The sequence below is a fragment of the Coenobita brevimanus genome, chromosome 69 (genome assembly GCF_032717465.1).
Source record: "Coenobita brevimanus isolate Jiangsu-jjx chromosome 69, ASM3271746v2, whole genome shotgun sequence".
In the NCBI taxonomy this organism is placed as follows: Eukaryota; Metazoa; Arthropoda; class Malacostraca; order Decapoda; family Coenobitidae; genus Coenobita; species Coenobita brevimanus.
The window spans coordinates 31,174,129-31,200,810 of record NC_137022.1 but is presented as its reverse complement, the minus strand read 5'-3'; the positions used below and the strand labels follow the sequence as shown (position 1 = coordinate 31,200,810).

Below are 26,682 nucleotides of genomic sequence, written 5' to 3'. Positions count from 1 at the left end.
AGCTACGAAGAAAGACTAAATAAACTGAATCTACCAACACTACAGGAGAGAAGGAAAAGAGGTGACATGATTATGCTATATAAATACATATCAGGGAAGGAGAAAATAGATATAAATGATTACTTAACCTATGAGGAAGCATCAGCAAGAGGACACTCCAAAAAACTGCATAAGAAGAGAGGTGATAAAGACGTAAGGAAATTTAGTTTCCCAAATAGAGCAATTGATTAGTGGAATGCATTACAGAATGAAATAATGTGTGCCAAAACAATTCACAAATTTAAGGATATGTATGATAAATATGGTTTAAGACATGGGACAGTATGAGCTTGACTCATTCCTGTAAAGATACAGTTAGGTAAGAACACACATTCAGGAGTCAGTCATTAAATATGGCATAGGTACACACACACACACACACACACACACACACACACACATTCAGGAAAACCAGTCATTAATATTGTATAGGTACACACACACACACATACATTCAGAAGCCAGTCATTAATATGGTATAGGTATACACACACACACAACGATCTCATGCAGGGATGCGTATTCATTGTGGCACCCACCGTTATATTTCTTAAGTGTTTGCCAGTTCGTGAATTTTCCCAGTTGTCTGATAATCCCAGTTATTTGAATCCTGAGTATCTGGGACTTTACTGTAACCTGGCAGCTCTACTGACCAGACAGACAATCTCTTAACTCCCTGCCTCTCCCCAAGAGGAAGAGGATGGACGGCAGAAGAGGACAAGTTCAGCCTGCTGTTCCATGTGAATATTCAGTTGAGCCTGGGATTAAAGCAGTACCAGCATAACTTGGGCTTGGTTAGGATGTTACACCAAAGCATACAACCATCATTTAGTTAATCTTAAATCTTTAATGACTTTAAATTAAATGTTATAAGTTCATCAGATAACTAAATAATTATATAAATACTTCTTGTGCTGACTACAGCTCCTAATGTACATTCAGTACAGTACAGTCATAGAAAAAACTTTGCCTAGTATTCCACTCTCCTTCACACTTAGAGCATATTTGTCACCTTCCTTCCTGAAGCATCATATTAAACAGAATCATCCATGAGGTGAGACATATACCAAGCCTCTCTCAGCTTAGAAATAGAGAGCATTTGCAACCAACGGAAAGTGAAAAGCACATGACATGAACTATCAGGGCAGATATAGTACACATACAGGCTGTGCCATGCCTCTTTCACCTTCAGAACATTAGCCAGCAGAGAAAGATTACAATAAGTGAAATAGTTGGTGAGATTTTGTATTTATGGGCAAGGAAACATACCACAACAGGAATATTAACTATTAGTGGAAAGTGAATAGCATACCAAGGGCAGAGAAACATACGAAACCACTCTTACCATGAGAATATTAACCAGCAAAGGAGAGTGAAAAGTATAAGAGGTGAAGTACTAGGGAGGAGAAATATACCAAACCTCTCTCACCTCAGGAGTACTGTATTGGCTTCCACAGCAAAGAGGTAAAATAGGACAGAAATGAACAAAGCTTCTCTTATCCTTGAAAACCAAGCCTCTCTCACCATGTGAATATTTGCTACCAAGTGAGTGAAAGCATAAAGAGGTGAAGTATCAGGCAAGCTTTTGCACTGACTGTACATTCCAAAGTCAACCACTCTTAACCATGCAATCTATCAACACATACACCACTGTAAATGCGTAAGTACAGTCTGTATCACCTTGCAACCCCTTTAGACCATGAATGTTGTTATTATTTTTATTCTTACTGCTACCAGAAAATTCAATCCAAGTTAATGAGACCCTTGGCAGTGTTGTTGCACTTTGGCAGGGCTCATATTAATGTGAAACCAGTGGACTTCAGGCTGAGAATGATTTTTTTTCCTGCAGTCCACCACCGTCCTTTAAGGGTACAGGGAGGGGGTCAAGGGATATTTCTATAACCATGTAGTGAGGCCAGCAGGCATTCTGGTGCCACCAGGTGAGGATGACCCTCTTCAGCACTTGGTAGTGAACAGGGCTAATAAAGGCTTTGTGTAACTCCCCTCCAGTCCAAAAAGTCTCCCATAACCTGAACAAAACTGTCTGGATGCAGCAAGAATAAATAATCAAATACGTCAATGGGCAAAGTGGGTTAACACATGACTCTTCCAACTCTCAATCATGTAAAAAAAGGCTAATAAAGTTAGCATTAAAAAGGACACTTGAAGACTGTGACTGCACTTGCTGGGCATACAAGAGGAGAGAGACAGAAAAAAAAATCCAGCCCCACATTACCCACCTCCAGGTGAAGGTGACTGAGGCTAGGCTATCTTTTTCCAGTACATCTGGAGACAAATAACCGGCCTTCCCTGACTGGCATTAAATGACTGAAAAAATCTCCTCCAGTCATTGCTTAGGGAGGGAACCTAATGCAGGGCCATCACTCCAGCAGGGATCATCTAACCACAACACCACCAGGGGCCATCTTTAAAAAATAGTTTTGGCTTCACACTGCTCTTTTTGTCACAGTAATAAAAGGGTTGAGCTTAAATACCTGTAATATCAAACATAAAAAACTTCAGTTGCTCCCCTTCATACGAACTTTGCATTTACAAACTCTTCTTGAGAAGCATTTATTACTGAGTTATTTTGTCAGTGACATCTACAAAATGCTCCTTATGACAACCCCTTCACACACTACAATGCAATCTGTCACAAAAATTGCCTTTCAAATTTGCACATTGATGGAAATCTTATCATAAATACTTCCTCAAAAACTGGCATTTAAGTCACAAAAATTACTACCTAAAGCTGAATTTACTGTTTCATGTCACACAATCTGGAAAAAAAAATTTGAATGGTAAAAGAAAAATGTTCAACTGCAAATCAGGCATATCCTTGCCCAACCAGAAACTTATGGCTATAAACAAAAGTTAACACTGCCATGATTGTTTTAATTTACTTGAAGCAGTTGGCTGAACAAAAGTATTTCAGCTTCTAACTGTATTCACCAATGATTTATACATATTTATCATTAATTATTAAGCGAAACACAACTAAACCTGCAATTATAATCATATCATCATCCTCTATCTGCCTCACTTTCCCACCCACAGGTGGAGTGAATATAATAATAATAACAGTAGTAATACTGTAGCAGCAGTAGTAGTAGTGGTGGCTGTAGTAGTGGTGGTAGTAGTAGTAGTAGTAGTAGTAGAAGTAGTAGTAGTAGAAGTAGTAGTAGTAGAAGTAGTAGTAGTAGAAGTAGTAGTAGTAATGATGTAGTAGTAGCAGTAGTGGTAGCAACAATGTAGTAGTAGTGGTAGTAATGATGACGATACGTGTAATAAAAATCTGAACAACAATTCACAAACAGTACTGCAGTGGAAGTGGTACTGTATCTAACAAACTTACAAACTTCTTGCATTACAAACCAACTCTTGGAACCCATCTAATTCGTAAGTAGGAAAGCAACTGTATACGTTCTGCCTGGCAACAGCAGCATAAGTACAAAAGTAAGCCTGCATGCCATAATCTCAACTGCTTAGGAGACTTCATGCCACTTCTTCGATAGCACTTTTTTTTTTTCTTTCTTTTTCCTCACATATTCAACTACCATATTGATTCCTATCTTTTTTATGTCTTTTTAACACCAACATGGTTTGCATCAGTAACATACAGGGTGGTCCAGGAATTGCATGAGAAACTTCAAGGGTGCTACTCCTAGGCTACTACTTAATTCAGTAATTCTGAATCATCATGGGTCTAGTTCTCAGCCGTTACTATAATTACTGATGACCTAATGAGAATTTTGAGGAAGACCATTTTCATACAACAGCTGCCATCGAGTAAAAAGACCTACACATTAGCATGGTCAGTGGTCTGTAAACATAGTGCTCATATTAGAGCAAGGACAAAATGGACTGTCTGCGAGATGCATTTAGTATTGTTGTAAGAATAAGGTGCCTGAGGTGAGGTGAGGTAGAGATGAATTACTAAACAGCAGACTCACTTGGATATACCGGTGCCAATGCATGAAGGTGTCCCTCCCCACCACCCCAAGCAAATGTAATTGTAAGACATTAAGATGAAACAACTATAATAGAATCATCACACCAGTCCTGAATATTTGTCACTGATCTTTGGTATTTGTGCCAAAGTGGTAATATATGATATTAAGTATGAAAAAAAATAAAAATACTGTATATGGATGGGAATTTAGGTATTAGCAATGAAGTGGTACCATGAGAAAAAAAAAAATTGTTAAGGAAGAAGTGCTGATGTCTCCAATGCCTACTAGTGTTCTTTTACTTAACCTGGCTCAGATTTTTGTCCTTTTGCACCACACAGGTCAATGGCAGAAAAAGACAATGCTACAACTCCACATCCTTTCCTCTGCCTTTTTTGTGACCACCACCATATTCTAATGTTAATCTATTGTTATAATTCAGCTTTCAAGATGGAAAGTGGGCAATTTTTGGCCAAGTTACAGTAAAAAGAGTATAAATTATGGCCCTGAGTGGGAGACAGGGGATTTCAAAGTCTCACACCAGCCCAGCATCTTTGGCCATCCCGTAGAAGATTGACGATTTGTTTCGAAGGAGAGCAGCAGGGGTGTCAAACTCCTTCACATAACCCTTATCCAACACCAGAACTCTGCAACAGAACACATACATCCATATTATCTATCTAGTCATCTATCTATCTATTTTATATATATATATATATATATATACATATATATATATATATATATATATATTTAAGAATTACCCATCTACAGTTATCAGTTTACTAATTTATCTCTACCGGTATCTGTTAACCCCTACACACCGGGGGTTTTCCAATGTTGCACGCTCCTCCCTACAGGGCATTTCCAGATTTTTGAAAAAATAGTCTTACTTCAAACCCTAATACAGTATCTACCAAACTATAACAGCTGAAGAAAATATTAAAAATACATGACTCATCAACTCTTTCAAATAAAAGTATCCCCATGTCTCCAGGTGGTCCCACCGATGAGTAAGGACAAGTTAAAGTTCAAAGGGTGACAGGAAGACGCTTCCGGCTATACATGTCAACTGGCGTTGCTCCACGCCAAAAATCGTGACAGCTACACACGTTAACAGGCGTGCAGGGGTTAAGGAGCATGTCAAACTCATTCACATACCCTTTGTCTGACACTAGAACTCTAAATTATAAAGATTACCTTCAAGCATTACAACCTATTCCATCTACATCTGTTTATCTTTCTAAAGCTAAACACATTAATCCTAAAAGGGGTGGCCATGAATACATCGCTTCCAAGTTAGCCTATCCTCCAACACCAGGCTGCCCTCTCTCCAACTCATACCACTCTTATTCATTTACCTCTCCACCCTATCCTTTCATCTCAACTTTAGTCTCCACCTCCTCCCACCCACTCCACATCACTCACATACACTTTTTGTTCAGTTTCTCAGGCATTTAATAAGAACCATACTTGAATTTGGCATTCATTTTGCTCACTTTTCTTTGGAACAATCAAGTTTTGGGTTCTTTCTTTTCTGCATAAAAAGACAGACAGGTTCAGCTGACAACTTAACACATACAGACTAATGGTTGGAGCTGAACTATTTGAGTCCATAATGATGTTAATAAGGTGATGAGCAATGGTGATGACAGTACCGTACTCTCTCTCTCTCTCTTTCTGTAACATGAATTCAACACATAATCATGGTTGGAAACTAGAATTGAAAAGATTTAACATCAGCATAATTCTGCACACAATTTCTCATACAAGATCTGCTGAACCTGGAAGAAATTCCCCATGGGTGCTATTTAGAGATCTTACAGATATAGATTCACCTGTTGGAGTCCATGATTGTATTCAGCCGGTGAGCAATTGTGATGACGGTACAATCAGCAAACTCCTGCCTGATGGTAGACTGTATGAGGTCATCCGTTTCAAGATCAACTGCAGCTGTTGCTTCATCTAGGATCAGAACCCGGGTTTTTCGAAGCAGTGCACGAGCTAAACATACAAGCTGCCTCTGACCAACACTGAAATGAGAAAATATCTACCTATACCTATCAATAATATAGTTACTTTATCTATCTTTAATATGTTTACTCTACTTTACTTTGTGTATTAAGGTTCCAACAAGTTTACACATCAATCTAATTATCTCTGTATGTCTGAGTTTACAAATATCCTCCCCCTCTACTGCCCAAGTCTTACTACCATAAAGCATTACACTTCTAATATATGCTCCATATAAGAACCCCTTATCATGGAGGGAGAGTCCTCTCGATGTCAGGAGGGGCAACAATTCCCTAATCTTCTTTAATCCACTCTTCACCCCTATCAGTGAGCTAGCTCCAGCCGCATCTCCAGTGTGAAGCATGTCCCCCACATAACAAAAGTCCTCTGCACACTCAAGAGACTTTCCAGCAAGATTAATCCTTCCCATTTCTCTGTTTCTGTGTTTTCTCATCTACATACCCACACTCAAAATCAGCATGATTTTGGAGCCAACTTCTAATACATTTCTTATGCATTCACTTTTCACTAACACTACTCAAAAAAAAAAGGTACTTCCCTTACCCTTGTGGCAAACTGCACATGGTCACACTCGCTCCACTTTGACAGTACCACCGCCTGCCTTAGATATCATCACTTTTATTTTACGTACCTAGGCTATCATGTGAGGAGGGGGGGGAACTTGCTAACATCTTCAAAAAAGAGCTCATCTAAGACTGTTTACACCCTAGGCAACCTCATACTGAAATCCTGGTAGCAGAGATGACACAAACTACTGAAATCCTGGTAGCAGAGATGACACAAACTCGAGGTGGGAATGTTCAAGTTGTGAGAGTGGCTCAGTTCCATCAGGTGAAAACAAATGGACCACTGTATAGGCTAAAGCTCATCTAACATTGTTCCCACCCTCAGCAACTCACCCATGAGTGTCCCCACCCTTGGCAACTCACCTAAGACTGTCCCCTCCCTCAGCAACTCACCCAAGATTGTCCCCTCCCTCAGCAACTCACCCAAGATGTCCCCCTCCCTCAGCAACTCACCCAAGATTGTCAGCAGCTCACGTAAGATTGTCCCTTCTTTTGGTAATTTGCCTAAGATTGTCCCTTCCCTCAGCAACTCAGCTAAGATTGTCCCTTCCCTTGGCAACTCACCTAAGACTGTCCCTTCCCTTGGCAACTCACCTAAGAATTCCCTTTCCCTTGGCAACTCACCTAAGAATGTCTCTTCCCTCAGCAACTCACCTAAGATTGTCCCTTCCCTCAGCTACTCACCTAAGATTGCCCTTTCCCTTGGCAACTCACCTAAGATTGTCCCTTCCCTCAGCAACACAGCTAAGATTGTCCTTTCCCTTGGCAACTCAGCTAAGATTGTCCCTTCCCTTGGCAACTCACCTAAGATTGCCCTTTCCCTTGGCAACTCACTTTATTTTGTCCCTTCCCTTGGCAACTCACCTAAGATTGTCCCTTCCCTCAGCAACTCACCTAAGATTGTCCCCACCCTCGGCAACCTCATACTGAAGTCCTGATGGCAGAGATGACACAAATTCCTTGAGGTGGGAATGTTCAAGAGCATTCCACACTTTGTCATCATTATGAAGATTGAATGGATCCAAGTTCATTCTCAAAGATCCGCTGAACAAAACTGGGTCCTGCAGATGTAAAAGGAAGCATATTATCATCAATGTCTTCACCATCACCATTGTTATCATCATCATCATTTTCCCTTAGAACCTTGTATAATACTACCGTTATTACGATTCTATTATTAATACTAGGGCAGGATGTCAACCAAACTTATGTTGATTTAAAATTATCAATTTAAACTAAGACCATAAAGAAAGGACATATTATCAATTTGTACCAAATCTTTTTTTATTTAGCACTAGTCAAATCTGACATGTCATTTTCTTGCCAGACACTGAAGTGTTTTATGTCACTCTCCTGTTTCAGCAGCAACAGAAGATCACATCATTCTCCCATCCTTTATAGTCATCAAGTGGGTTTGAGGGTTTATGAAAGTATTCCTTACTTAGAAAGACCTTGGACGCATGGACGCACTGCACATCTACCTAATCATTGTCATTTCTGTACATTTGAATCTGCAAATATCCTCTTCCTTTACTATCCAGGTCTCACTGCCATATAGCATTACACTCCTAACACATACTGCATACAAAGATCCCTTAGCATGTAGGGAGAGACCTCTCAATGTCAGGAGAGGCAACAGCTCCCTGAACTTCTTCCAACCACTCCTCACTCTAGCCACAGAGCTGCTCCAGCCCCACCTCCAGCACATAACATGTCTCCCAAATAACAAAACTCTTCCACACACTCAAGAGACTCACCAGCAAGTTCATTCCTTTCACGCCTGACAATCTCCACCTGCTCTCCCCAACACACCGCACACATAAAGTCAGCATTATCTTGCAGTCTATAATAATAATAATAACAATAATAATAAAGTATGCAAACCTGTGGAATAATTGTAAGCCGTCCCCTGAGGTCATGGAGGCCAATGTCAGCGATGTTTATGTCATCGATGGTGATGGTACCACCTGCTGGTTCAATGATGCGGAATAGACCCAGCGTCAGGGATGATTTGCCCGCACCAGTACGGCCAACGATGCCAACCTGACACAAACAAAATACCATCATCCTGTCCTCTATTCACCCACATATGATGGGATAAGGTTTACGAGTCACTTTTACACAAAATCATTTCAAATGATGCCATGCTATCTATTATAGAATTCCCATATGATGTTTGCAACGCTACGGCAAATTGAGACAATACTCATATTACAACTCTACACTCTTTCCACGACACTTCTTGCTGGCTAACACCATGTTCTACTCTTCGTGGAGTGTTGCAATTTTATGCATGGCTAAAGTGAGAGGATAATACCTTAGCTTAGTTTTTTAATGCAAGGAAGAAGGAACCAAAGGCCTGGAGCACACAAGACTGTTCCCTCAAAGAAAAAAAACGTCAAGATCCGTTCATTTGGAGACGCCTGGACACACTGCATTTAACCCGTGGATTGCGAGCCAAAGCTCAAGCTGTGCTAACTGTGCTAACCTTTCAGCGGCCGTGCATCACTGTTAACTACTCCACCCCTACGCAAACTTACGCATGGCGCTATAAAAAGACAGAGAAAGAGAGATTATTTTTTTTCCCAACCAGATGATGCCCTGGATGTTTATCTTCAAGTTTATAATAACCAAACTTTAAAAAATAATAATTTTTTCACTTCTCTCCTACACAGACTTACACATGGCGCTAAGAAAAGATGGAGAGAAAGAGATTTTTTTTTTCCCACCAGATGATGCCCTGGATGTTTATGTTCAAGTTTATAATAAAAAATATATATATATATATACTGTATATATATATATATATATATATATATATATATTTTGCACACCAAGGGGGGGGGATAAAAAAAAGTAACTGCTCAATACACAGGTTAAAAGACTGGAGGTCATAAGCAGAAGGAAATACAGATTGCGGAAGACAGTTTTAGAGTTAAAATGTTGCATACACAAAGGATTCGGGGCACTGGTTAACTTTTGCATTAGACAGCTGGACAAAAAAAAAGGGTAAGAGTTTGCTGTTAGACAGGCGCTATGCACCCAATGTAATGGATGTGTGATGCATGCAGACAGTTCAGATGAGCAGTGACTACTGAAGTAGCAACAGAAAAAGAGATAATGACGCAACAATGCAGTGAAGAGAAAGGTTGAAGAGAGTCAGTACAAGAAGGCGACTTAATGAGACAAAAAGCCTTTGACTCCACCCTGCTGAGAAGAGCTGTATGTGGAGTGCCTCCCCATACATGAGAGTTGTACTCAACACAAGAGTGAATAAAAACCCTGCATAAAGTCACCTGCTGTGCAGAAATAAAAAAGGCATGTAGTCAGTTTAGCACACCTAATCTCTTGGAAGTTGATTTTGGAAAAGAGGTATAGTAAAGTCCTTTCGTTCACCATCTTCAGGACCAAGCAGGTGACGAAAGAGCAGAAACTGCAACACGACTGAGAAAACCGGCCAGAAAGTTTCCAGCAAACATGGTCAGTCATCCCAGTGCAATCACAATGTCTAGCAAGTATTATTGGTCAACCTTTCACTAAATCAGCCTTTGTTTCTTAAGGTCGTATATAGTGGAAGCGTTCACACTGAAATCTTCTATTATCTTCATCCTAGAAACACCTGCCTCCAAATTTTTCAATAATTCAATCTTCTTGGTGATAGTCAGCACCTTATGGGTGCATTTTTTCACAACACCACTAGGCAGAGGCCATAGCACAACACGAGAACAAGAGGATGACCATAAAATAGCACGACAAAGTTTCCAAAATTTTTGAAAGGTCCCACTCACAAACCCAGACACTCACAAGTCATGATGGCTGACAGCAGGGTTGGTAAGCAGAAATCTCCAAAAGTGCTAAGGCCTGCTTTAAAAAACACAAAGCTATAGGTGAACTGATCAAACTTTTGCGTTAAATTGGACTTCAAAACACGATAGATACAGAAGAAAATCTAATATTTATATGAAAAGTGTTAAAGCATTATGAAATGCGCTAGACCTAGCGCCAACAGCGCCAAATTGGCCGACCAGCTCTGCATGCTTGCCGGAAAAGAAAAGAACTTTCATAACAGGACTATTTAAGAAAACCACCAAAGATCGGAAATACCTTAACACGTTACCCGCCTGCTGAGCCACTGGTGTACCATTTGATGTCTTCTTTCCTAGCATGTTGATACACTGATGGTGCAATAATGAGTAATTACTTGTTTTCACTTTTTCATGTATTTCAACTTCACGAATATTGGCTGGGAAGATTTTTTGTTGCTGCATCTACAGTAGAAGACACGTTGAATAGGATAATGATATAAGATTAGAGAAATTCCTATTCAGTTAGAGAATATGTATCAGACTTCCAGTAGTGACTATTACATTTCATTTAGATGTCAAACAATACTATTAATTGTACAAAAACACTGAAAAACGACCCTGTGTTGCAGAACTAGGGCCATGAGATGCAAATACACTTTTCTTGAAAAAAAAAAAAAAGTAAATTCCATCCATCCATCCATCATCCAATCCTACGTTGCCCCATGAGGAGCGTAAGAGCCCGGGGCTAGGCAGTTGGTCCTGACATTTAAGATGACAGCGACCAACCTCACTCATCCCTGAGTGGCATTAAGTGAGCAATAAACCCCAACCATCACTTGGATATAAACCTTCACCGGATCAATCCAATTGGAGCACAATAATTACCCACTAAACCACCAGGCGCCAAAATTTGGTTATATGGTTACCACCCAGAGTAGTAAATAGTTTCCTGGTGTACAAGAAACCATTTGGCTTGTCACTCAGTGTAGAGTCACCCATAGGCAGAAGGAAGAGGAAAGAATAAAGGAATGAAAGACAGAAGAGGGAATGTAAAGTCACCCGCAGGCAGAAGTACGAAGAAAGAATGAAGGAAGGATAGAAGATGGAAGGAAAGAAGTATGGAGGAGAGTACAGGGCAGACACCCGAGAGCAGCTAATGATAAATAATTGTGATTTTTACTGGAAGAAAAAATGGAGTAACCACTCTTGTTTCAAACAGTTCTACATACACTTTGTTAGGAAACAAAACAAAACAAAAAAAAGATAAGTGCTGAATTTTTCTGGTTATTAGACTATTGTTTAAAATTATAAATGATTAATTATAATCAATACTTGTAATTATCCCTGGCTGGATACTGATGATTACTATTATGGCATTCAACGTACCCAGCTATCATTATGCTTGGTTGCAAGAAACACTGTCTTCAGTGATGCAAAAAAAACTTTAGAAGGCTGGTGAAGAGATTAGGAGGAAGAAAAATGAACAAGAAACAAGATAATAATAAAAAAAGGTAGTGTTGGACCTTTGCTTGGATTTCCTTCAACTACCTAAATAGCTAAGTGCCACCTGGAACTTCACGAAAGAGAATGAGACGGTAACAAACCAAAGAGAATGGAAACGCCAGGTAAGGGTGAGGGGAGACAGCGCTACCTGGGCCAATGTAGTACACTACCTTAGTGATCCACCAGTGGTGCATCATGCAATATTAGAAGAAAATGTCAGGATACTACATGTTGGGTCACCAGTGACGCACTACTTTTATGGAGGCATATCCCTCATTGGTACTCAGTAAAGCGACATAAATCCTCTCGCTGTGATAGCTCCATGCAGACTGGTGGGAGAGAGTTCTGAAGTGAAACGCGGCCTGGGAGAGAACTCATATTGCTGAAACACGGGTAACGTGTTAAGACCAGATGCCGAATGAGAGGACTTTTCCTGTCATGTGATTTTTCCATGATAAATCCCAAGAGAATGAAACCCCATATACGTTAAGAGATCATGCAGGTCTGAACTGGATATTTTCTTTAAACTCACCTTTTCACCACCCGAGATGTTACAACATATACCCTTCACCACTAAGTCCAACTCCGGCCGATAACGCGTTGAATACTGGTCGAATTTCACCACACCAACTTCTGGCCACTCCTGTGAACACCATCACCACCATCATCATCATCATACTAGCAGTTTCTCTCTGAATCAAAAAAAGTGGGCAGGATCCAATAATGATTATAGTAGTAGTCTATCTATTTATCTATTGCCAGATGCCTTAATCCCATAAGGGGTGGCCACAAACAAATCGGCTCCACGTCATCCTGTTCCCTGCCACTTCACTGCCCTGCTCCCAGCTCACACTCCCCCTGTCTCATATACCTCTCCACTCCATCCCTCCATCTCAGCCTTGGCCTCCCCCTCCCTCTCCCCCCTCCACCTCACTCACATACACTCTCCTCATCAGTATCTCGCTCTCCATCCTCTCCACATGTCCAAACCACCTCAGTGTGTTTCTCCTAACGCTTCCTATCACATCCACATCCACACCACAAAGCTCCTTCACTTCCTCATTTGTCAGTCTGTCTCTCCATGTGACTCCACATGCTCCTCTCAAATAACTCATTTCCACTGCTCTCACTGAACCTTGGATAGTAGTAGTAGCAGTAGATCTAGCAATAATAATAATAATAATAATAATAATAATAATAATAATAATAATAATACTGTAATAACAATAATATCATCATCATCATCATCATCATTAACTGGTTAGTGAGAGAGGCTGTGTATCCATTTTATCACCAAACTTGTTTTTTCACTATATAGGAGGCTAAAATAGTTCTACATAGTTCAGTAAAATATCACACACACACACACACACACACACACACACACACACACACACACACACACAAAATGTGAGGTGAAAATAATGTAAGTTAATAAAACAGAAAAAAAAAACAAGTAAGCTACCTTTTGGGGCTTCTTGCTTGGTATATCCCATGGTGCCTCCTGAGGTGTCTCGGTGTATTCCTTGATTCTCTCCACAGCCACAATGTTGGTCTCCACATCAGACGTCATTCTCACCAACCAGTTCAGTGTTTGTGTCACCTAAGGGAGGTACAAGCTTGTTACTGTTGTTCCTATATATATATCTATATATATATATATATATATATATATAGTAAAACCTCTACAATTAGGCATCCTTCAAGTCGGAAACCTCTACAACTCGGGAAGGCTCCAAAATATTCATTTAAAAAATCAAAATTCAAAAATTCCCAAAAATGCAAATGTGAGAGGAAGAGAGTTGGCATCAATCCCCCCAACTCTGTAAAATGCCGAGTTGTACAGTAATGTTTAAGTGTTTAGTTCCCCAGTATAGTACAAGTCATAAATACATTACAGTATGGCCTTTATATTGTTAACTGTGCTTTACATAGTGTACAGTGTCAAGTACAGTGGTAAAGGTGTGCCCAAAAGTGATCTTGAGCCCCCCTAACACCTCCAAAAACTACCAAAAGTCCTCCTCCATGCCTGGAATACACCCTACAATTGCATGGAATCATGGTAAGGCAGCTTTTACAGTTTATTGTAAAAACTTTTAATTTTTTTTCCATTTTTTCCTTTTTTGTATGTGTGTGCTGGGGGAGAACTTAAAGTTCATCCCTACAACTCGGCAAATAGGCTAACTCGGCAAGGCTTGCACATGTATTATGCCGAGTTGCAGAGGTTTTACTAAATATATATACATTGCTCAGTGAAAGAATTACAGAAACAAAGCTACTAAAAAAAAAAAAAGGGTAAAAAATGAATGCTGTTCAATGAATGACTCATAGAAAGGACAAAGCTGACAGAGATTTATTACAAAACAGTAAAAATAACTGTTGTTCACTGAATGGCTTACAGAAAGGGCATAGCTGACAGAGAGTCCCACCAGACCACCCGAGATGTTCCCGTGTGATGCAACAGCAAACACAGCCGCCGAAAATGTCATTATGTTGCCGATGAACTCCAGACGCACTGCCAGCCATCTGAAAAATATACATATGCAACATACCAATGAACTCATTCTCAGCAATCAACACCACGTAATCAACTTACAATCTCCATGGAAGTCCATTTCTCAAGTCACATGAGAGAACTTCAAGTCCCATGACATACAATAAAGGGCTCAAGCTGACCCATGATGCACACAAATATTCATGGACAAACAATGAGGGGCTCAGGCTAACCCTGATGCACACAAACATTCATGGACAAACAATAAGGGGCTCAAGCTGACCCATGATGCACGCAAACATTCATGGACAAACAACAGCGGGGCTCTACCTGACACCTGATGCATGCAAACATTCATGGACAAACAATACAAGGCTCACGCTGACCCCTGATGCACACAAACATTCATGGACAAACAGTAAGGGGCTCAAGCTGACCCCTGATGCATGCTAACATTCATGGAGCTCATCACTCAAATCTCCATTCACTCTCACGTGGGTGCGAGCACCCACATACACAGCCATAACCACTCTAACCAGCCACTCCTCAATCCCACGCTTTCTCACTGCACACTTCACCACCTCCCTAGGGCCACTGTCAAAGGCCTTCTCAAAATTAATACAGTAAAAACAAAGAACAGATCTCTATTCTTTCCTTAACACCTTTCCTGAAGAAGTCCAAGAATGTATATGGGATCAGTGGTCCCTTGGCCTGTCATAAACCCAAACTGCATCTCATCAATATTCACTCTTTCCCTTATCATACCTTCTAGGACTCTCTCCAAAATACACAAAATATGCACTGTGTTGATAAAACAAGATATTAAAAAAAAAAAAAGTAGAGACTTTTAGAAATCTTCAGCATCACCATCATCACTGTCATCATCATCAGTATCACCGTTATCCAGACCCCTTTTACCACCTACAGATGACATGAGGAAGGGTCCTGAGAGCAAGAAAAAAAAGACAGGACAGTATGGTAGGAGATACAAAGCAAAGGTCTGCCCAATTAAATGGGCCACATTTCATTTACTCATCATTCAAGCCCTATACCACCCTATCCGTTTTGGTCAACATTAGGTTCATTCACTCACCGTTCAAGTTCCCATAATCCTGACCCCACCTCACAATTACATCCATACTTACATGCTTCATACCACCTATCAACTTGTGTCAATTTGCCTTCTGAAAATTAAGTACAGCAGACAATATCAAAGCTCACTCTGAAAACAATGATCAAATAGTTGAAGATAATCTGATCGGGTGCATGAAAAGTAATTTTTCCGATAACTCAGAGCGAATAATGTCTGCCACCACCTCACTGACCTGTTAGCCATAATGCTTGGGTGTGAACTGAGAAGGTTGCTGTCCACTTTAGCCTCTGATTCAGTGATGAACTGATGTTGCTTCATATACGCACGGATGGTTGGTGCTCCTGGGGGCATAACACACATGTATGAAAGCTCTCATGCTCCTATACTGACTCTCAGCCCCAAATTACTGTCTGGTGTCATTAGGGGTAGAATACTGGACAGTACTAGAGTTGTCCACACCATGCAAGAGTTAAAAGTCTCAGGCTCTGATCCAGCAATAAAAAGATGCTAATTCATGTATAGAAGGATGGTTGATACTCCAGGGAAGATGATGTATTAACACTCATATTCCAATGACTTAAAAAATTCTCTAGCTAGAGAGCATAACAGAGCTATCATGACCAAGAGAAGGTTAACAGTCCCTGGCTCTTATTACTTGCTCTAAGCTAAATAAAAATGTCTGGCACTGCCTGCAGTCCACTGGGATCACATCCAGATGAGCCACGGCCACAACAACAACACTATTATGTGCTATATGCCTCACCTTGAATGGTCTCACCAAAGTGTGAGTAAATTGGTGAACGTGACACGGACTCTATACGCTTTAGCTGCCTTGAGGTGGACACGTACAGCACCTGGAGGCCAACACAAGGAAGAAATAATTAATTATTAAGTAAAAATCTTATCTTTTATGTATATGACTGGCTTGCTTCCGCATGACAGAACTGGGTCACTGCCATACCCTAAATACTAAGCTGTGCTTGTAAAAACTTGAGCATTAATTAGGAAGCAGGAATGAGTCACCATGGTTACATGGTAAATTGATGGTCTAATCCGACTACATTTGGGAATCAGCTATGCTGAAATGGGATATGGATACTTGTTAGGTTAGAAAAAATGCACTACTGTATAGCAACACACACACACACACACACACACACACACACACACACACACACACACACACACACACACACACACACACATACTCACACACACACATACTCACACACACACACACACTCTCTCTCTCTCCCACCTGTACAAAGTAGTATATGGCCATGGCAGGAATCATAACCAAGGTGAATTCTGGAGTGGCCGCAATGATGACAGCAAAAGTAGCCAGCACCTGAAACCAGTAACAAACATAAGGTAACTGGTGGGATAGTGGTTAGAAAACCCTAATTAGAGTGAAAGCTACTTATTTATCTCATATACATCCCTATATTAGTAAAGAGAAGGTTCTTTCACTCCCTTCCAACACATTTTAGAACCTATAAAGCATGCTACTCTACTGATTCTGTCTTTCATTTTATTCTTGCTATTTCTATACTACAGTGGTGCTGGAGAGGGATACCTTTATATGGCAGCACCAACATAACTGACTGGCTCATCTGTCTGGTTATACAAATGGCCCCTGACTACTTCCCTACCTCCCAAAAGGAGGATGGTGAACTGCAGAAGAGCATTTTAAGTCCATCACATTCATGTTTCAGATGAACCTGGAGCAGCTGCTACTACTACTACTACTACTAATATTACTACTATGCTACAGTAAGCTCTCATCTTTTGCAAGAGTACAGACACCCACCAGAAAAAAAGTTCTACAAAATAATAAAACCCTTAAAACATGGCATGCAATGAAGAAAGAACCAATAGCTAAAAGCCTCCACAGCTATTCCTTTCAAGAAAAACAGAACCAAAGAATGCCAAATTCAAGCTCTGTTCATTTAGAGATGTCTGGATACACTGCATTTTAAACTGAGAGTCATTAGCAAAGGGAAATCCAGACTAAGGAAGACAGTTCCAACGTTGAGTATGCAATAGCCTGAAAACCCTTTGTAGTGCCTCTAAACATCACTAAACATTAGAACTTTCTTGTTTAAAGTATATTCTGAGAACATTTAAAAATAAAATTAATTACATTTCCTCAAAATTCACCTTAAACTGATGTATTTTGGGATGGTTTCCTCAACTGTGAAAAAACGGTGCTGGCAAAGTTGAGTACCACAAAAAACAAGGGCTTACTATCCTGTACTTTTTTTTATTCAGTAGAGACTTCTTAAACTAAAGTGGTTTGGGGAGGGAGGAGGAGGAGGAGGAGGAGGAGGAGTTGTCACCATCCCAGGTTCATCAGACATGTGAACCCTGTGGACTGCAGGCTGAAGTTGCCCTCCCCTTGCAGCTCACTATCCTTCTTTCAGAGGTTGGGGAGGGAGCAGATTGAATTTTGTACAACCTGGTAATGGAGCTGCATGGTTATATTGGTGCCTGAAGATGGGGGGTACCTTTCCAGCATCAATAACTTGATAAATGCCCACTCCTAAGTTGAATTAAACTGTCGACTAATAACACAAACTCAAAGAGACGTCAACTGGATTCACTAGGTTAATTATTGTACAGAATGCATGGGTGATACAGTTTCTCCTTGATCCCAAGAAATAATATTTATTACTAAATAAAGTACTAAACAAATTACCATACCCTATTAGGCTTATTTTACACACATTTAAACACAAAGCAGTTATGACTAAGTTCACAACAAGTAACATTCTTGTTTACTTATAAACGTAGCACTTTATTTACGAAAAAGACAGAGTCATCTTACCTGAACACTATACCATGTATATAACATAAATGAGAACATTCTAAAAGTATTAATAGTGACTGCATGTCATTTTTAAGAACACTATTCATTAAAAACAAAAAAGAAACTTACTTGAATACACGTACACAATTACTGTACTTAATGCACCTGAAACTACAATAGTCATTAAAGATTCAAAAGAAATAAAATCAGTAATGCCAAATATCACTCACATTACAAAATGCATCAACACTGAAAAAAGCAATCACTGACAGTTTTCACTACAGTACTATAAGGACCATGTTATCAAAACTAAGAGTGCAAACACATGGACAAGCTCCAAGATTTTTATGTTAATTTCTGAATCAAGATCATAATCAAGTCACCATTCACACTTATACTAAAGTCTGCCAACAGATGCGATGATATATAATACAAACAATTTTGACCTTTGCATATTGCTGCTGACTACTCTCTGTACAGTGGGATGCAAGCTAACCAAACATAACAAGTGCAGGAGTTCCACAACCAATAAAAAAAAAATAAGGGGTTTCCTTATACCACAGCACACTAACAAGAAATAATATGGCCTTAAATCCTTGTCATATACTAAGGATGCAGGTGGTCTAGTGAGTTAAGATGCAGCGACCAGATGGGATCTATAATGGTTTAAATCCAAGGAATGGTTGGAATTTATTGCTCACATAATGCCACTGACGGGAAAGTTAGGCTGGCTGCCCTCACATTAACCCTTCATGTGCCTGGTGGGGTCAGATGGACCTCAACACATTTTTTAAATGATGCCATGCAGCCCCTTCTTGACTTTGGGATCTGGCGAACTATGACTTTGTCATGGTCAACTGTATAAGCACAAAAATTTTGAGGGAAAAAGCTCCTATAATTCAGGAGTTAGGAGGGAGGAAAGTTCAAGGCAGGCCATCTGGTACCCCACCTAGCATTTCACATAACTTTTTTTTTTTTTTCCAAGTTCTTGATATTATTGACCATGTCAATGAATGTTGAGATATTCTACAGTCAGTGGGGGAGAGTCATACAAAATTCTCCCATTTCTGATGCTGATAATGTCAATTACAGTAGTAACTCATTTATCCAAACGCTCAATATCCCAATGTGTTCATTATCTGGATGCTGGAACTTGGCTCTATTAAACCATCATCCGAATTTACTTGCTATTATCCGGACATAATAATCCCTGAAAACTTCGGCTGGCTAGCTGACATGTTCAAACATTTGGTATTGTGTCCGCTGGGCTCGAGCCGTGAGCAGGAAGTAGTCCGTAACCCACAACCAGACTCCCTCCCTCTTCTAATTTGAGAAGTTTGTCATAGGAAATGCTGGAATACCCGACGGGCTTGACTGTAATAATTGGCAATAATACCCTGATTTCTGGGTCGTTTTTATATCAGTTCTCTCATTAATCTGGTCCACAATATCGTTTTTTACTTCCTCTGTCACCAAGCTCAGTGTTCCAGGTGCGTTCTGCCAAGGTTCGTTGCCCTGTCTCCCATAATCGATATGACCCTGCTTACACGGTGCCGACTCTTAAGCATCCACAATCAGTAATGGTATGAGGGTGTTTCTCAGGTGAAATGGGAAGGGAAGGCCTCTACATTTTTTCTAGGAACTTCATGATGAATGGTGGCCGGTACATTCAAGTTCTGAAAGACCATTTGTTAAACTTTTTTGCTATTCATGGGCGCGACTTCATACACGATCACCTCCATGTCACAAGTCAAGGTGAAAAAATGGCTTCAGGATGATTGGACTGAGGTCCTTGACTGGCCTGGCAACAGTCCAGATCTAAATCCAATAGAAAACTGTAGGGCAAAAATGAAGAAAATCATGGGAGAGAAGAAGACACCCAATCTGGACAACCGCAAGACTGAACTGACAAATGTTTGGTGCAGAGAAATGTCCTTAGATTACATTAGAGATCTGAGTGATTCCATGTCAACAGACATCCAACTGGTCATGAAAAACGAGGGAAACATGATTTCAAATTAATGAATGGCATTTCATGAACAAACATTGTGATATACTATGATTTCTGTGCTTTTAAATACCTTGTTGGGGAGGTCCTAAGTCAACCTGCGGTAGCTGCATATATATGTGTGTGTATATATATATATATATATATATATATATATATATATATAGCTATCTATATCTATCTATCTATCTATATATATAGCTATCTATATCTATCTATCTATCTATCTATATATATATATATATATATATGTACACAGTATATGGATGGGTTTATAAGAGAAGCAAAAACATGAGTAATGGAGAGAGGGATGGCATTGGTAATGAATGGTGATGGACTGAATATTTCATATTTGTTGTATGCTGATGATGCAATACTACTTGCAAATACTGGACAAGAACTTGGTAGACTAGTGCAAAGTTTTGCTGATGTCTGTGAGCATCGTGCCTTGAGAGTAAATGTAGAAGAGAGTAAAATGATGGGTACTGAGAGAGAAGGTGACTCCCAGTGCAATGTTACAGTGAATGGAGAGAGACGAATTGGTAAGAGAGTTCAAATACCTGGGTACAGTGATAGAAGAGGAAAAATGCAAAAGACGTGGGAAGGAGAGTGACACAAGGAAGGAAAGTAGCTGGTGCTATGAAGACCTTGATAAGAAACAGAGGCTTGAGCGTTGCAGCTGTGCGAGACTCAAATGAAAGAGTGTTAGTGCCAACTTTAACATACGGATGTGAGATTATGGTGTGGCATGAAAATGAAAAGTAAAGAGTGACAGCAGTGGAGAAGGGACTGCTGAGTAATATATGTGGAGTACAGAGAGTGGATTGGGTAAGAAATAATGTGATTCATGAAAGATGTGGAGTGAATAAGTCTGTGGACACTACAATCGAAGAGAGTGTACTGAGATAGTATGGTCGTGTGGAGAGAATGGATAACAACAGAGTGGTGAAAAAGGTATATCTGAGCAAATCTGAAGGAGGGAAGAGGCGAGATAGGCCAAGGAGAAGGTGGAGGAATATGATGGATGAGTGTGTGAGGAAGAGAGGTACTGTAAGTTGGTGAGGCTAGGGGACTGTCAAGAGATCAAGATGGCTGGATGAATGTTGCGAGAAGTGCATAATCAGGGATTTGGCACCCCTTTTTAACATGACTGCATCTGGATTAACTTTACTGGATACATTGATGTGAAGATACAGAATGTGTTGAATGTTTTGGGGGTATCAGATTGAGCGAGGATTCTGGGGGCTTGCATGATGAGTGAATGAAAGTGTGGCCCATTGGACTAGGCAAACTTGGGCTGTCTGGACACTGCAACTCCTCACCCTGCCCTAGGGTGGGAAAGGAGGTTCGGATGATGATGATGATGATTTACATATATATATCCATCATCCAATCTTACATTGTCCCACGAGTAGCATAAGAGACTGGGGCTAAACAAGTTGGTCCTGACATTTAATATGACAGTGACCAGCCTCACTCATCCCTGGGTGACATTACTTGAGCAAGAAACCTCAGGCACCCATTATATATAAACCTGTAGTAGCTCAATACTGTGTGTATATATATATATATATATATAAAAAAAGATCAAAGACCATGCATACAGTATTTACCTACTCAGTCAGCATGTCTTGTCTTGCAGCATGCTTCTGTCTGTCTACCTCTTAACATGCTTGTCAGTCTGCCTTGTAAAATGCTTGTATGTTTGTCTTGTAGAATGCCTGTCTGCCTGCCATATAGAATGCTTGCCTTGTTTCTTCCTGGCATGCTGGTATGTCTGCCTCCCAGCAAAGTTGTCTGTATACCTTCTAGCAAGCTTGTCTGTCTTCCATCTAGTATGCCTGTCTGTCTGCCTTCTAGTATGCTTGTCTGTCTACTTCCTGGCATGCTTGTGTCTGCCTGTCTGTCTGCCTGCTAGCATTCTAAATCCACAGGCACACCACCTACCGTCACAAAGCAGACCAGCCAAGACCTTATAGACCAAGGGAGAATATTATCAAGGGTGTCGACATCCTTGCTGAAACGATTGATGATGCGGCCAAGGGGATTGGTGTCGAAGAAGGCCACTGGTAGACACAGGACTTGGTGCAGGATGTCTCTGTGGAGATCCTCCGCCGCATCCAAGGCGCCAAATGACAGGGTAAATGCACCACCCAGGATGAAAAGCGCTGACGAGGGCACAAGGTCAAACATACGGCTAGTATCACAACAATATACCACCATTATCACAATAAAAAGCTTGCCTACAATTCCTCTGGACACAGCCCTGGCATGGGATTCTCGGCAAACTTCTGCTTGCGACAGTACATTATAAGCATCCCACACTTTACTGGCAAACTTATGCTTGTGACAGTACATTATAGGCATCCCACACTTTGTCTGCAAACTTCTGCTTGCGACAGTACTCGTACAATATAGGCATCCTACATTAAAGATGTGATGGAATTGTTGCCGATTTAATCTAACAATCAAAACAAAGTCTCTCTGAATTTAACATGTTTACTTAATTATTATTTTTTCTTATTATTTTCTTTAACACAACCCAATTATAAAATGGGATTCACCTGTATATCTAAACACCCACAATAAAGACAATGACACATCAAGGCATGAAATTATAAGCTTAAGAATATAACAAAACTGTGTGATTCAAAGCACAGGACTGCATCAATGTCATTAAACACACCCACATACTGTACACTAAACAAAATGGCTCCATATGCCCTACCACATACATGTACATAAGCATGCGCCCCTCCCATGCACTCACACACACACACACACACACACACACACACACACACACACACACACACACACACACACAATATACTGGTAAATCAAAGACAGAGCCCCAAGCATCTAGGATCCTTCATAATGCTGACACATGATACTTAACACTCCAAAAAATGCCTTCAAAATCAACAAAACAATTATTCAAATGTGACATGAAGTCACATACTATCTATCTATCTACTGCCAGACGCCATAATCCCGTAAGGGGTGGCCATTTGACTTTGAGTTATTTGTTTTATGGCAAGGGGCACTAACCCTCCACCAACCCACTTGTTGACACGTAGGGAACACGTATGGTTTGGTTATACGGTTACCACCCAGCACTGTAAACGGTTTCTTGGCTTACAGGAAACCATTTGGCTTGTCACTCGATGTAAAGCAATCTGTAAAGGAAAGAAAAGCAATAAGAAGTGACTGGAAAGATGGGAGAAATAGGAAGAGAGGAGGGCAGGCACAGAAAAAGAATGATAAAGGCTACATCATGTGAGTGGATGATGGTCGCCACCACCTACCACCAAGTCACATACTCTACATGAAATAGATGGCTTTGAGACATCTCATGTTTAGTGATTTATTTTGTATATTACACCTTAGCACTGTATTGTAAGCTATTCTTACCATTTACAGTAAAAGTCCTGTAATCCGAATCGCACGGGACTGAGGGTCTTTCGAACTAGTGGTTTTTTCGGACTATTGGCAGGGACCTTTGAAAACATAAGAAATATGTATATGATCATTAATTAAACACTTCACCAAAAATGCACAGAAGTGTAGATGAATAGTTGCAGGCAGGTACATCCAAGTCCGAGGGCAAGTCCAAGCCAAATAAATCCTTATATAATCTATCTATCTATATACCTTGGCTGCTTCCCCCAAAGAAAGGGAGGTAGCCGAGACAGGATTACACACTCCCAATATACCCATCCAAACACACACATTTATTTGTATTTTAGCCATGGGGAGAAGGGACAGATCCTCACCGCACCGCACCGCATGAGGGTCAACTGTGCAGTGAAATCAGTGACATCCAAAGCAGGGCCTGACAGCACCATAATGGACCCATCCCTTTAACCGCACTTGACCTGACCTGCTGATCAGACCAAATGCGAGAGAATATCCCCTCGGGGCCACGAAGTGGTTGGAAGAAGTTCAGGGAGCTCTTGCCTCCCCTGACACTGAGAGGACTCTCCCTACGTGCTAAGGGGTCTTTGTATGCAGCATGTGTTTGGAGTGTAATGCTGTATGGTAGTGAGACCTGGGCAGTGAGGGAGGAAGATATTCGCCGGCTCAGACGTACAGAAATGACAATGATTAGGTGGATGTGCAGTGCGTCCCTGCGTCCAAGGCCTGGAGGGGCTGGGTTTACGATGGAAGAGTTGAGAGGTAGGATGGGACTGGAGTGAGTTGGTGTTGTGATGAGGAAAGGTAGACTGAGATGGTTTGGACATGTGGAAAGGATGGGGGATGATAATTGGGTGAGGAAGGTGAGAAGCGTTAATATTGGGGGTGGGGTTATGAGGGGTAGACCGAGAAAGACATGGGACGAGGTCATTAAGTGTGACCTCAGGGTTAAGGGACTGAACAGGGAGGCTGCAATGGATCGTGCAGCGTGGAGAGCCGCCATTAGGTGACCAAGGCCGACACATGCAAGCATGTTGGAGCCTTTAAAAACGAAAACGAATTACTCTCCAATCATTCTTATCATGCACAACCACTCTTCCTTGCTCAACAGACATCCCTCTCACATCCAACGCTCTCTTCACACTGTCCACTGATCCTATTCATGGTCATCCTCTCAGCCTTACATCTCTCACATCTGATCCAGTTGTCTTTTTCACCAATCGCTCATCATCCATTCTCTCCATGTGCCCAAACCATTGCAACACTCTCTGCTCAACTCAATCAGCCATCTCCCGCATAACTCGAGTAGCAGTAGAAGCAGTAGTAGTAGTAGTAAGTATTTTTATTATCATTATTATTATTATTGTGGCTGGTGGGGGCACTCACTATCCACTCACGATGTAGTGCTGCTCTCGGGTGCCTGCCCTTTCCTCTCTTCCTTCCTTCCTCTCCTGCCTTTATTTCCTTCATTCTTTCCTCTTCTTTTTGTCTACAGGTGACTCTACACTGAGCGACAACAAAATGGTTTCCTGTACACCAGGAAACCATTTACTACATTGGGTGGTAACCATATAACCAAATTATGATGCCTGGTGCTCCAAACGGATTGAGCTTGTGTAGATTTATATCCAAGGGATGGTTGGGGTTTATTGCTCATGTAATGCCATTCAGGGATGAGTGATGTTGGTCACTCTCATCTTAAATGTCAGGGCCAACTTTACTAGCACCGGGCTTCTACACTTCTCGTGGGGCAGCACTGTATAAGATGATGAATGAATGAAAATTAGTAGTAGTAGTAGTAGTAGTAGTTGTTGCAGTAGTTGTAGTAGTAGTAGTAGTAGTAGTAGTAGTAGTAGTAGTAGTAGTAGCAGTAGTAGTAGAAGTAGTAGTAGTAATTCCAGCTATCTTGGCCAAGTTAAAGTGAAAAAAAAAAAAAAAAAAAATTCAGCAGTTGCATTTTACCGTTAGCATAACACACTATAAACACAAATCATATGCCATATGTACTTCTGTATGTAAAATTGCTCATCCACATTATTCCATCAGACTGGATGTCACTGAGGCTAAAAGCTCTAACACAGGACATCTATGAGCCCATAAATCAAGAAGATTGGATAACACTATGGCTAAAAATTAGACAAGAGGACATCCCACTTGTGGTAAGTGGGGGCGCTCACCATCCACTCACTCGAAGTAGTGCTGCTTTGGGTGTCTGCCCTTTCCTCTTTTCCTTCCATCTTCTTGTCTTTCTTTCCTTCATTCCTTCCTCTTCCTTCTCCCAACAGGTGACTTTATACTCCCTCTTCTATCTGTCTTCCTTCATTCTTTCCCCTTCCTTTTGCCTTATGGGTGACTCTACACTTAGTGACAAGCCAAATGGTTTCCTGTACACCAGGAAACCATTTACTACGCTGGGTGGTAACCATATAAAAAATTATGGCACCTGGTGGTTTAGTGAGTAATTACGGCACTCCAATCGGACTGAGCCAGTGCAGGTTTATATCTAACGGATGGTTGGGGTTTATTGCTCATGTAATGCTACTCAGCGATGAGTGTGGCTGGTCACTCTCATCACAAATGTCAGGACCAACTTGCCTAGCCCTGGCCTCCTACACTCCCCATGGGGCAATGTAGGTTTGGACGATAGATGGATGGATAGATGGACATCCCACATCCCTGAGTCCAACCATAAAGAAAATGGACACTAGTTCTACCTACCTGTTTCTTGCCCGATGCTTTATTCCTGAATGAAGTGGCCACGAACAAATCACTGAAGCTAAATACTGAGACAAACAGACATATACGAGCCCAACAATCAGGGAAGCTGGATATCACCAAGACTAAAAATTCAGACAGAAGGAAATAAATAAAGCCAGCATTCAGTACGATCACTGTGGCTAAAAACTGAGGTCATATTCTAAGAGGCACAAGATGTTTCTTTACACCTCCAGGTTAGCTAATTA

At 40.8% G+C, this 26,682-nt stretch overlaps 1 protein-coding gene across 3 annotated transcripts in view; it reads right to left on the bottom strand.

Moving 5' to 3' along the window:
* Positions 1-3,310: 3,310 nt before the first annotated feature.
* MRP (Multidrug-Resistance like Protein 1) overlaps positions 3,311-26,682 on the bottom strand; it is a 78,924-nt gene continuing 55,552 nt past the window's right edge. For all 3 annotated transcript variants that reach the window (XM_080277250.1, XM_080277252.1, XM_080277251.1), the window contains 11 exons: positions 22,250-22,470; positions 16,744-16,833; positions 16,249-16,339; positions 15,718-15,826; positions 14,298-14,424; positions 13,364-13,501; positions 12,431-12,541; positions 8,474-8,632; positions 7,484-7,650; positions 5,828-6,022; positions 3,311-4,636 (listed from right to left, as the gene is read on the bottom strand). In XM_080277250.1, coding sequence (XP_080133376.1) covers positions 4,525-4,636; positions 5,828-6,022; positions 7,484-7,650; positions 8,474-8,632; positions 12,431-12,541; positions 13,364-13,501; positions 14,298-14,424; positions 15,718-15,826; positions 16,249-16,339; positions 16,744-16,833; positions 22,250-22,470 — 1,520 coding nt within the window. In that variant the 3' untranslated portion in view covers positions 3,311-4,524. The remainder of the gene's footprint in view (positions 4,637-5,827; positions 6,023-7,483; positions 7,651-8,473; positions 8,633-12,430; positions 12,542-13,363; positions 13,502-14,297; positions 14,425-15,717; positions 15,827-16,248; positions 16,340-16,743; positions 16,834-22,249; positions 22,471-26,682) is intronic.